This window comes from Micromys minutus (assembly GCF_963924665.1).
Source record: "Micromys minutus genome assembly, chromosome: 22".
Classification (NCBI taxonomy): Eukaryota; Metazoa; Chordata; class Mammalia; order Rodentia; family Muridae; genus Micromys; species Micromys minutus.
In genome coordinates, this window is record NC_137957.1 from 47,395,477 (window position 1) to 47,408,633 (window position 13,157).

At 43.9% G+C, this 13,157-nt stretch overlaps 1 protein-coding gene across 1 annotated transcript in view; it reads right to left on the reverse strand.

The window, feature by feature from the left end:
* BPIFC (BPI fold containing family C) overlaps nucleotides 1-13,157 on the reverse strand; it is a gene marked incomplete at both ends in the record, with an annotated part of 42,224 nt that overhangs the window by 18,322 nt on the left and 10,745 nt on the right. Inside the window, 3 exons of the mRNA XM_080935389.1 lie at nucleotides 1,471-1,562; nucleotides 10,930-10,990; nucleotides 13,080-13,143. Coding sequence (XP_080791515.1) covers nucleotides 1,471-1,562; nucleotides 10,930-10,990; nucleotides 13,080-13,143 — 217 coding nt within the window. The remainder of the gene's footprint in view (nucleotides 1-1,470; nucleotides 1,563-10,929; nucleotides 10,991-13,079; nucleotides 13,144-13,157) is intronic.

Here is a 13,157-nt window from a genome sequence, read left to right on the forward strand (position 1 = left end):
AAAGCTCTGGGCTTAAAAAAAAATCTATCTTAAATTATATGTGTGTTTTGTATGTGCATGTAAGTGCGGGTGGCCTTAAAGGCCAGAGGCATTGGATCTCCCGGAACTGGAGTTAAAGTTGTGAGCCACCTGATTCAAGTCCTCTGGAAGAGCAGTGTATCAATGGCTGAGCCATTTCTCCAGCCCCAGAGCACAGGAGAGTTTGCGAATATCTGTGAATATCTGCTGCTCCTAGAGATGCTCCTAGCTGGAGTTTTCTTAGATAAAGGGGGAGGTGCTGTCAGATGAGGTGTACATCTGTATAGCTCATGGAGTAACCTTTCAGATGATCAGCTCTGGGCCTTTAAAATATTCGACTCTGAATAACTAGGGCACCAAAGAAGTTCTCAGGATGGACAGGGATGCCGAGTGGCTTAATGAAGCATCTTTCAGACATGCTCAATCCTGGTCTCATTAGGTCTTGGGCATTATTTAAATATCCTATCTTGAACAGCACTTAACTGATTCGAAAAACTGCGAACGAAGGAAATAAAAACAAATTTTTATTCTACAAACTATAATATATCAGGTATAGTGGCATATGCCTCTAATGCGAGAATTTGGGAGGCGGAGACAGACAGAGGTCCATGAGTTTGGGGCTAGCCTGGTCTACACAGTGAGTTCCAGGACAGCAAGAGGTAGGTACGTAGGAAAAAGACTGCAATATTAATTTGGATAGGACTGTGCTTTCCCACAGCCAGTAACCACCATTTCTATATAATTAGGATTTTGGAAGAGCGCCTTAGTGAAACCTGCCACTTTGTACAGTCCATTGACATGTTAAATTCCTCACATATGCACGAGAATGTGGAGTGTTCACATGCATTTATGGGTTCATGTCCATGTGTGTATGTGCATGTGTGTTCTGTCTGTGTGCTTGTATGTGTGCATGTTTGTAGTCCAGAGGTTGATGTTGACCTTCCTAAATCACTCTCCAGATTCGTTTTTGGTTCAGGTCTCTTGGTGAACCGGAGCTTGAGGATTCACCGGCTGCTGGCCAGCAAGCCTTAGGGACTGTTCCATAGCTGCCCTCACGTGTCCCGCCATGCCTGTCCTTCTTCATGTGGGCTTCAGGAAACTGAGCCTAGGTCCTTATTCTTGTGTAGCAAGTATGTTCCCAACTGAGCATCTCCTCAGCACCACTGATGTGTTGGGCTCTAATAAATGCGGGCCATTCTGCCTGCAGGCTCCTAGCCTTGAATCTTCTCCAGGAAGGAAGAGGCAAAATGTCTTGATATTTCTCACCAAGAAGATAGACATAAAAAACAATCACCAAGAAAGGGTCGCCAGGAGAGCTCACATGTGTAGACATGCATCAGGTGCTATAAGAAATAAAAATGCTTGAAGAGCATGCTGTGTTTTCTCTTCTGGACGTAATCCAGCCTCTAAATAGTCACCATAGCCAGCTGGGCACTCTAGAACAATAGTTACCTTCAAATTTAAGTCGAGGTGGTTCTCAGTGATTTCCGGGGGACTGATCAGGGAACAATCCAGCACAGTATAGTTGTCAATCTTGGTTAAAACTAAAGGACCAAAAAAGAAAAAAAAAATTATGTTCATTAAAATCCTGGCCTATGAATAATGTTTGCAACACCAATTCTCCCTTTTCATAAGAAACATATTTACATTTCAAAACTCAGGAAAAAGAGAGAGGTCAAAAGAAAAAGAGTGAATATTTATCTTCAACTATCAGAGAAACGTTAGCAAAATTTTGGCACATCTTTTTATTGTAAATATGTTCACAAAACATTCACACACAATGCATGAGATTCTTCTTCATTTTTAAAAACTTTATATTATTGTTATTATTATTATTAGTAGTAGTAGTAGTAGTAGTAGTAGTGTGTGTGTTTGTGTGTGTATGTGTGTGTGTGTGTGTGTGTGTGTGTGTGTGTGAGAGAGAGAGAGAGAGAGAGAGAGAGAGAGAGAGAGAGAGAGAATGGCTGCACACATATGACAATGCATGTGTGGAGCTCAGAGGGCAACTTTGGGGACAGATTTCCCTTCTCTACTTTTATATGGATTTTGGGAACTGCGTTGCAAGCATTTTTTTTCACTCAGCCAACTCACTAGCCCATATAGTTCTGTTTTAAAATTTTGACATTGATTAATTCATGTATACACATAAATGTGTTTGGCAGACAGAAGACAACTGGTATGAGTTGACCCTCAGGTTGCCAGGTGGTGGTACCTACACCCTCAGTCATCTCACTGGCCTAGTGCTTCCATTTTTAAGAAATCAAAAAGAAGTAGGCTGAAGGTGGGGCCACGCCCCTCCTTTTGCTCCTGCAGATTAAGTCCCCCCAGTCTCATTCCCAGCTCTGTGGCAGGAAACCTCCTGTGGTTTCCCTTTCCTCTCTGACCCCATCCCCAACACATCACATTGATCTCTTCCAACCTTCCTCCCCGCTAACTCACCCATTATTTCTGTGTCCGACACCAACAGACATTCCCTGTGAACACACCAGGAAATCAAACAACACACTGCCACTGAAAATCTCTGGCATCACTGGTCTCTTAGAACCTGCAGCACATCTATCCAGGACCATCCAGCTTTTAGAGTCTTCACACAGGAGGAAAAACAGGGGGAAGGAGTGGAGCAGGGTCTGAAGAAAATGCCATCCAGAGGCTGCCTCACCTGGGAATCCACCCCATATGCAGCCACCAAACCCAGTCACTATTGCTGATGCCAAGAAGTGCTTGCTGACAGGAGCCTGATATGGAAGTCTCTTCAGAGGCTCTGCCAGAGCCATACTGATACAGAGGAGGATGCTTGCAGCTAACCACCAGACTGAACAAGGGGACCCCAATGGAGGAGCTAGAGAAGGGACTCAAGGAGCTGAAAAGGTTTGCAACCCCATGGGAAGAACAACAGTATCAATCATACCCCCCCAGAACTCCCAGAGATTTAAACACCAACCAATGAGTACACATGGAGGGATCAATGGCTCCAGACACATATGTAGCAGAGGATGGCATTGTCTGACATCAATAGGAGGAGAAGCCTTTGGTCCTGTGAAAGCTCATTTCCCTAGTGTAGGGGAAATGCCAGGGTGATGAGGTGGGAGGGGGTGGTTGGGAGTTGGAGCATCTTCATGGAAGGGGAGAAGGGAATAACATTTAAAATATAAATAGATAAAAATATCCAATATAAAGATTGAAAAGAAAAGGTCGGGTGTAATTCTTTTTTTTTTTAATTCTCTCTACACTTTACACTTTTTTTTTTTTAAAACAATCTATTTATTTTATGAGCACACTGTAGATGTTTTCAGACACACCAGAAGAGGGCATCAGATCCTATTTCAGATGGTTGTGAGCCACCATGTGGTTGCTGGGATTTTAACTCAGGACCTCTGGAAGAGCAGCCAGTGTTCTTAACCACTGAGTCATCTCACCAGCCCGTAACTTTTTCTTTAAATAAGATACTTTGTATTTACATTTGAGATGTTATCCTTTTCTTCCACCCCACTCCCAACCCCCATCCCCCTCCAGTTGCCTTCACAAAGGTGCACTTACTCCTAATCACCCTCTCCATCCCAGTGCCTTGGCATTCCCCTACATTGGGAAAACATGCCCTCCCTGGACCAAAAGCCTCTTCTCACATTGATGCCAGACACTGCTATCTTCTGCTACATATGCAACTAGTCTCTCAATGTGTGCTCAAAGATCAGGTGTAATTCTCATAGGCAATTTTTATGTTACTTGGTCTTTTCCCCTGGCAGCTTCGAATATTCTTTCTTTCTTTGGTTTTGTTTTTTATGTTTAGCATTTTGATTATCACTCTCTGAAAACCCAGAGAGAAAATAAAACAAGGAACAAAAAAAACACCTACACAACAAAGACAAGCAGAAATCAGTACCTAGACATTTCATCACTCCAAACCCAGATGTCTCGATGCCAGCATAAGACCACAGTCAGTAACAGTCAGGACAACATGTCCCCACTATGGCCCTGCAATACTACCACAGCAGGGCCTGAATATTCCAACACAGTTGAAGCTCAGTAAAAAGGCCGTCAAACCAACTCTATGAAGTTTGTTCTTTGGCAAAATCAACAAGACAGAGAAACCGTTATCCAAAATGAAAGACAGAAAGGAGCTGCTGAAATTAATAAAATCAAAAATGAAAAGGCAAACACGCCAACAGATATCAAGGAAATCTAGAGAATCACAAAAACACCATAAAAACCTGTTCTTCGCCAGATTGGAAAATCTAAAAGAAATGGCCAAGTTTCTCAGTAGCTACCATTTACCATAGTCCTATAGAGAACATACAAGCACTTTAAATAGATTTATAACACTTGGTGAAATAGAAGCAATTATTAAAAGTCTTTCAACCAAAAAAAAAAAAAAAAACCAAACCAACCAAACATACAAAAACCAAAACCAAAACAAACCAAGAAAACCCAAAACAAAAAACAAACAACACCTACAGCAAACAACCCCACAGGGCCAAGGGGTTTAGTACAGAATTCTACCAGAGTTTCAAAGAAGAGTTAATGCCAAGACTCCTCAAATTATTCCACAAAATAGAAGCAGAAGGAACATTGCCTAATTCATTTTATCAGGCCACAATTACCCTGATACTCATTAAGAAAAGAGAACTAGAAACCAATATCTCTCATGAAAAAAAAATCCAGGATAGCTAAAACAATCCTGAACAATAAAAGAGCTGCTGGATGTCTCACCATCCCTGATTTCAAGTTGTACCGCAGAGCTATAGTAATACAAAGCACACTATACATTTAGTCGCTGATTTCTCTGCCCAGAGATCTGGTTACAATCCAGACACTAGCATTGTCATAATTCTTGAACCATCCCCCGTATCAATGTTATATAAAGAATGCTCCTCGATTAAGTCTGATTGGTTAATTAAGAACTAATCAGCCTATAGTTGGGCAGTGGAGATAGGAAGGTTGGACTTCCGATCCCAGCTGGGGGTCCCAGGGAGAGAAGAGAAGGAACACAAAGAAAGGAGGGAGAGAGACCATGAGGCAGCAGGTCCAGGAGGAGACAGGAGGAGACAGGATGAACAGGTTGCCAAGGAATTTTCCATGAGGTTGCAATGAGAGAGCAGACATGAGGACACACGGAGCGTAGCAAGCCAGAGTCAGACTCACACTGCAGGTAACACAAGGCCTTTGGCTGGGGATAGATAGCTTAGAAAGTTAGACTAGATGAATAGCTGCCCAGTCATCATGCTTAAAGCTTGTTAATAAGCTTAATAAGTCTTTCTGTTAATTATTTGGGAGCTAAAACCAGAACAGATGAGAACACCATGTTTAAATTACTGACTATAGCATAAAACAGACAAGTTGATCGGTGGAATTGAATTGAACACCTAGATATAGATCCAAACACCTATGGACACCTGATTTTTGCTATAGAAGCCAGAAATACACATTGGAAAAAAAGAAAGCATCTTCAACAAGATGGTGCTGATCATACTGGCTGTCTGCATGTAGAAGAATAAAAAATAGATCCACATTTATCATAAAATCCTGCACAAAAGTCAAGTCTAGGTGGATCAAAGGCCTCAACATATAAAACCAGATACACTGAACCTGATAGAAAAGAAAGTGGGGAACAGCCTTGAATGTACTGGCACAGAAAATGATTTTCTAAACAGAACACCAGTAGCCCAGGCACTAAGATCAACAGTTAATAAATGGGACCTCATGAAACTGAAAAGCTTCTGTAAGGCAAAAGACACTGTCAGTCTGACAAAGTGGCAGCTTGCAGAATGGAAAAAGATTTCTATCAACTTCATATTCGAGAGAGCACTAATATCCAAGATATATAAGGAACACAAGAAACTAGATATCATAAACCCAAATAATCTACTTTTAGATTGAGGTACAGGTACCAGGGTATTATGGCTCATGCCTTTAATCCCAATACTCAGGAAACAAAGGCAAGTGGATCTCTGAGTCTGAAGCCAGCCTGGTCTACTAAGTTAGTTACAGGACAGCCAGGGCTACATACGTTCCCCCTGCAAAATGTAGTACAGATCTAAAAGGAGAAAAATTGTCAATAAAGGAATCTTTAATGGCTGAGAAACACTGGAAGATGTTCAACATTCATAGCTATTAGAAAATGCAAATTAAAACTATTTGAGATTCCATCTTACGTCAGTCAGAACGGCTAAGATTAACAACACAAGTGACAGGGATGTTGAGCAAGCAGAACAATCCTTCTTTGCTGGTGGGAGTAAAAACACGTAAGCCAGTTTGGAACAGAATTGTATGGAAATCAATATTGCTCTTCCTCAGAGGACTGGGAACCGATCTACATGAAGATCCAGCTATACCTCTCCTGGCCATATACCTGAAGGAAGTTCCATCCTATCGCAAGGACACTTGCTCAACGGTGTTCATTGTGGCTTTTTCATAATATCCAGAGTCTGGATGTCCCTCAACAGAAAAACAGATAAACAGAATGTGGTACACATTTTTACACAATGAAGTATTTACTCAGCTGTTAAAACTGACTTCGTGTAATAGGCAAATAAATGGAACTATAAAAAAATCTTCCCGAGTGAGGAAAACCAGACCGGGAAAGATAAATATGATATGTATTTGTTCATGTGGAGATATTAGCTGTTAAGTATATAATAGCCAAGCAACAGTCGTAGACACAGAGAGGTTAGGTGTACAGGAAGGGTCTGGGGTAGGCACATGGATTTCCCTTGGAGGAGGAAATAGAATAGGTTTTATGAGTGAGTTGGGGATATGTGGGGATGAGAACAGGGGTGTCTGGTGGGCAGCCAGAGGGGAAATGGAGGATAAGAAAAGAATGGAGGGAGAGAAAGATAAAATGTAGGGGCAAAGGAGGAATGATATGAAAACCAGTGCGTTAGAAACGCCCTAAAACATATGAAGGTGGTCTTAATAAGTTCCCCTAATAACTGGTTTATGGAGTTTCATGTGGCCGTCTCCTTACCAAATGAGGTTCCCAGTAGAGGAACTGGGTTGCACTCAGTCTAATAGTTTCCAGATAAATAGCATATTCCCAAGGGGGTCTCATAAAAAACCCCAAACCACCTAGGCTGTTCCTAAAACAATGATGGGATGCAGGACCCTATTGTGAAGGCAACACCCACACAACTCATTGAACATGGAGAAATTGAGCTGTGCCTACATGGGACCTTCATGGATGTTCTAGGGTTTATGGTGCAGAAAGGTACTCTGTAGGCTGTGAAAAGAAAAACCCAAACACCAGCCTGGCCATAAACCTTTGACCTATAATTTGTCCTGATTATAAAATCTGCTAGGGTAATGGTGATATAGAACTTGTGGCAGCAGCCAACCAATGTCTGATTTGACTTAAGGCCAACTCAAGGAGTCAGAGCCAATATGTAACATTGCTTGAGTAACTAAGAACCAGAGACTAGGTAGCTCAGAGACCTAGGGTAAAACCAAACATTACTGGTTTAAAAAAATAGTAGCAATAAAATGATTCTCAACGGTACTTAGATATAATCATAGTTCAGTGCCTTATCCAGTCACCATCAGAGAAGCTTCTCTGGCACTAGATGGATTGGTGAGAAGGGACAACAGTGAGTAGGGCCACTGGGAGGAAAGATTTCATGCCTGAGATGATGTCAGTGCTATGGGCTATGATTTGGCCTAGGAGAGCAGCTTTGCCTGAGATGGTATCAGTGTAGCACATGGGCTATGATTTAGCTCAGGAGAGCAGCTTTGTTGTATACTCTATACTCTGTGGTCTGAAGATTCCTTCCAGGATCCAGGAAGGTACCCAAGGATCACCAGAATATTATGAAAGAATACCTTCCTTTATATCATGTTTGGTTTGCCATAGAAGAGGATGAGAAGCCTGCAGAGGTGAAGTAGCTTGCCAAGTTAGTAATTAAATCTGTATACTTTATTTCTATCCATATGTATGTAAGTTCCTGCTTGTCTGTAGGTGCATTACATGTGTGTAAGAGCCATACACAAAGGTGAGAAGAGGCCACCAGGACTGGATTTGCAAGTGGTTATGTGCTACCAGAAGTAGATGTTGAGAACAGAACCTGAGATCTCTGCAGGAACAACCATCACTTAGTCTCTAAAAATTAAATATAGATTTTTAAATGTTCTAAAAGTGCCCAATCTAAAGAGATCCCACACCTCTCTGTGAGGGGATCAGGATAGGGCTTTCCTTACAGTGAGGGCATTGAGGTTTGGGGAGGACGGTACACAGCAGAGTTCTCGTGATAGCTCTCCCCCCCTTTCTCCCCACCCACTCACCTCCTCTCTATCCATCCTCTGTCTCATTGCCTGTTTCCATTTATCCCTTCATTGATTCAGTATTTATTGGCCTGTGCCTGATGTTAGAGAAAAGTTCCCAGTACCTAGGAATTCAGAGTTTAGAGGAGAGAAGGTGGAGGAGGAGGAGGGAGGGAGGGAGGAAAGGCAGAGGAGGAGGAGGAGGAGGAGGAGGAGGAGGAGAAGGAGGAGGAGGAGGAGGAGGGACAGGGGACAGACACATGACCAGAAAATTATAACCCAGCACAGGAAGCTGACCTGATGATCTGACCACAAAGTTTCCTTTTGGCTCAGGGTGACCTGAGGTCATCCCTGAATACTCCCTTAACCCACATTCGATCTGTTGGCCATTACTGCTGTCTACTTGAAAGGTGTGCCCAGATTAGGAACACATTCTCTCTGTCACTCCGCCAGGCTAGCTGCACTCCTTGCTTGTGTGGATCATTGTTCTACTGTTTTAAATGGTTTCTCTGTTGCCACCTCACATCTCCGTCCTGTCTATTATCCCGGACACCAGAATGACTGTCTCAAATTAAGAGTCAGACTTTACAGTGGCCCAGATGCCTGACAAGTCTAGCTACCTCCTCCCTCACCTGCAAACTCATTTATTTTTTCCATTTATTTATTTATTCATTCACTTTATATCCCAAATGCAGACTATCAGTTCCCCCACCTCCATAGTCCCTCCCATCACCACTTCCCCTTCTCCTCTGAAAAGACTGAATCCAGCCCCCCTCCCCCCAGGTACCAACCCACCCTGGAACATCAAGTCACTGCAGGACTAGGGATACCTTCTCCAGCTGAGACCAGACAAGGGAGCCCAGTTTGGACAAGATCCATGGGCATGCAACAAAGTCAGGGACAGCCCCTGCACCAGTTGTTGGGGGAGCTGCAGGAAGACCAAGCTGCACATATATGCAGGGGAGGGGCTAGGTCCAGCCCTTGTATATTCATTGGTTGGTGCTTCAGACTCTGGTAGGGCCCAAGGGTCCAAGTTGGTTGACTCTGGTGGTCTTCTTGTGGAGTCCCTATGGCCTCCAGGTCCCTCATTCCTCCCCCCCCAACTCTTTGACAAGATTCCTGAGCTCCATCTAATGTTTGGCTGTGCGTCTCTGCATCTGTTTCAGTGAGCTGCTGGGTGAAGCATCTCAAAGGACATTTATGCTAGGCTGCTCTCTGGCAAATTTATTTCTTGAACTTCCCTCAACCACGCCCTTCTTCTGGTTCTGTTGTGGTCTCATAGTCTCTCAATGCATCCAGCACATCCCTGCCCCATGGCCATTGCACATATGGTTTATTCTATCTGACTCTTCTTCAGGCACGCTATGATTGGAACATCCCTCTAAAACTCACACTTAAACTTAGTTACCAGTATGGATACTGGGAAGTGGAGCTTTAAGAGGTGACTAGGCCATGGGGCGATGGTCTCAGGAATAGTCTATGAATAGAGAGTGGACTTGAGAGCAGGTTTGTTACAAACTTACCTTGATTTCTTCTCTGTCTTATGTGCATTCATTTGCCCTTCTCTTAGGCTGTGACTCATATGGAAACCCTCAGCAGATATAACTCCAGAACCATGAGAAAAATACCTTTCTATTGTTTATAAATCCACCCAGCCTCTGGAATTTTGTTATAGCCACAGAAAAAGGACCAAGACAACCCAGAGTGGGGGGGGCACTCACTCCCCAGTTCCTTTGGGTTGATCCTTGAATGTCACTTGCTCCGAAGTGCATTTCCTAACCACACTATCTAAAACAGGGACCCCTCTTCAGCCCCTCCCTAGTTTTTTCTTCTTATCATTCTGCATCTCCCCAGTACAGGTTACACTCGATTGTTTTTTACTCTCTCCTGGTTTTCTGTCTCCTAGACTCTGTGTATCTCTGGCACCCAAGGTCAGTGTTCAGGTGATTCTAAGTGCTCTGCACACCGTCAGCGAGCACATGGATGGGATGCAAAGAGAGACGCGTATGAAGTCGCACGTAAGGGGAGGCCTTGCTGTGGGGCATGGAAGGGAGGGTCTCTTAAGCCGAGTCTTTAGAAAAAGAGAAACGGAAAGGACAAGAGAAGGTAGGCGGGTAGGTAGTCTATGGACCCCAGAAAAGTACTGGTGTGAAAAGAGGGCTCAGTAAAGGTTGGTTAAAGGAATGAAGGGAGGGAGAGAGAAGGGTCTTCTCTGTAGAGTGGTCAATGTGGGCAAAGCCAAGGTGTGAGAAGGGAGGCAGAAGGGATGAAGCAGAGAGAAGGAGACAGAGCGAACACTGGTAGGGGGCCTGACGTATACTGAAGGCAGCCCCAGATGGGGTTGGAGAAGGCTAGGCAGGTAACCTGGCCAAGAAGCTGGATTTAGTGCCATAGCTCGGACTGGAGCCAGGCAGAGGTTTTCTCCCTAGCTTGGCTGTGTGTTGCCGTGAACCACCTCTCTGCTGCAGTAACAAAGCTGGGTAGCTGCCAAGGACTACATGTGACAAAGATTGTTCACTGTCCTACATGGAGTCCTGGACTCTAGTTTTCAGGCAGAAAAGAGAAAATATGAGCGGGTGACGAATGGGTTGTTGCTGAGAGAAAGACCTCGGGAAGGTTTGAGGCTGGGCAGAGAACCATCCAGAAGACAGTTCCAAGACTTACGCTCCAGTGCGCTGATGTTGACATTGAACTCTTCCACTAGGTTGATGGCAATTGGGCAAAGCTGGACCGAAAGAATGTTTGAAAAAAAATCATGTTACCATATTGAAAACAAGCCTTCTGCTTGGGAGACATCATCCCTGTGGCCATGGCAACGCTCCTCTAAGTTAGTTGATGCTCTTGGTTTTCAGCCTCCACAGGTACGGTCAGTATGTCATTGAATTCTGGCTGAGTTTCGTAGTAGCTGGAACCACACCCAATTAACTCCATAAAAGAGCTTGGCTTTTCTTTCTAGACATGTTATGGCATGTGCTCTGTCTACACTCTTGGTGTCACACCAGAGGAACCTGCTCCCACCCCAGCTGTGTCTTTCCTGTCTGAATACCCCTGCCTCCCATTGCACCAGCAGCTCTAAGCCCTGCCTGAAGTGGCTTCAGTTGGAACCTCCATTTCTACCTGGCCTAACTGAAGAGACCATAAGATTAGAAATCCATTTAGGACTCGACTCTACTGTCCCCTCCCCCTCTCCTTTCCTTGAGACATGATTTCATGTGGCCCATGTTGACCTTTAGATTTGCTATGTAGTCCAAGATGACCTTGAACTTATAATACTTCTGCCTCCACCTCCCAGATGCTATGGTTCCAGGTTATGTGAAGCTAGGGATCAAATCCACGACTTCATGCATTCCAGGCAAACGCTTTACCAACAGAGACATACCCAGTCCCGTTTTGTATTTCTGTAAGACTGGGTGCCAGTGAAGTGTACTGTAGAGAGAAACTATTAAGTTGGAAACACAGATGTGCCAGCCACGTGCTTAGCCACCCTCGCGCAGCACGGTGGTTTTAGCAGAGGCTGGGCAGCCAGGCCTGGGAGTGGGGACCACTGGTAATTTACTTCCACTCTGACCTCAGTTTCCTCACTGCAACATGGATATGGTTATTGGATTTACCTCTTCAAGGTAAGAGTCTACTGAACTTGTAGCTCACACTCTGTATTTGGCGACTCTGTTGCTACCTTTTCTGAGACAAAATATCATGTAGCTCAATGTTAGTTTCCAACTTTATGTATCTGTAAAATGGCCTTGAACTTCTGAGTCTCCTGTCTCCGCCTCCCAAGAGCTAGAATGACAGGTATGCTCAACCACTGTGGAGCTGGCTGGGGACCAAACTCCTAATTCATATCCATTGGCCAAAGGACCACCCTTCATTTAAAACACTATTCCCAAGTTCCTTTCCAGGGTCCATATTCGCTGGCAGTTGCCACCTGTCAGATGAGCATAAAAGAAGGCCACATGGCTTCAGGGCACCTTGACCTGCTCTGCAGTCTCCCTGGGCAAGCTGCTTCATGCTTTGGCGTTCATGCTGATTTCAGTCATTGATCATTAAACACCTGCTGTCTAGCAGACAGAGCCAAGCCCTGGGGTCTCGAAAGTGCCAGGCTCCCTCCCCATCTTTCTTTTCTCCCTCCCCTTTCTCCCTGTCCTTAATCCCTCCAAACAATGAGGAAGGGATTCAGGGTAGGTATGGTGAGGAGAAGAAGAGAGAACATGGCCAATTCCACCTTTTCCTCCTTCAAGCCCTGACTTCTAGCGTCGGGACGTTTAGCGTTTTAGAAGGCAACCTAACTTATTCTGCCTTTTAAATGTATTCTTAATGTATTTCTTGGAAATACATGCCATCCCCTGCCTAGTCCCTACCTACCAAGATCTTCCCTGTATTTCAAGGTCCAGTTCCCTATATAAACAAATTTTCCAGTTTAACCCCTTCAGTTCAGTCTCACCATCATGTGAGCAGGCATTACATTCAAGCTCTGGCTCAGGTATTATTTTACAAGCCTGGGTTTGTTTTTTTTCTAGAGTGACTAATATTTGTTTCTTTCTTTTGTTCTCAGTCTAGCCAGGCATTAGGAACAAAATGCTTGTCCATCCTATTGGGGGGAAACTTGAAGAAGGGGATGTAGTTTTATTCATTTCTGTGTCTCCTGCCACAATGCTTGAACCACGAGAAATTATTGCATTGCATAGAATAGAATAAATTAAAGTATCTTAGATGGTGCTTAGCATACAGTTAGTGCTCAATAAGTGTTATGACAAAAATTATTAAAGTACGATAGGCCTGCTGATACCATGGCTGTCTAACTTCTGAACACTCACCATTTCATTTAAATTCTTTAGAATGGGTTTCTCCATGGGCTCAGCAAAGGAGTTATACAGGACACTGTGGGGAAAATG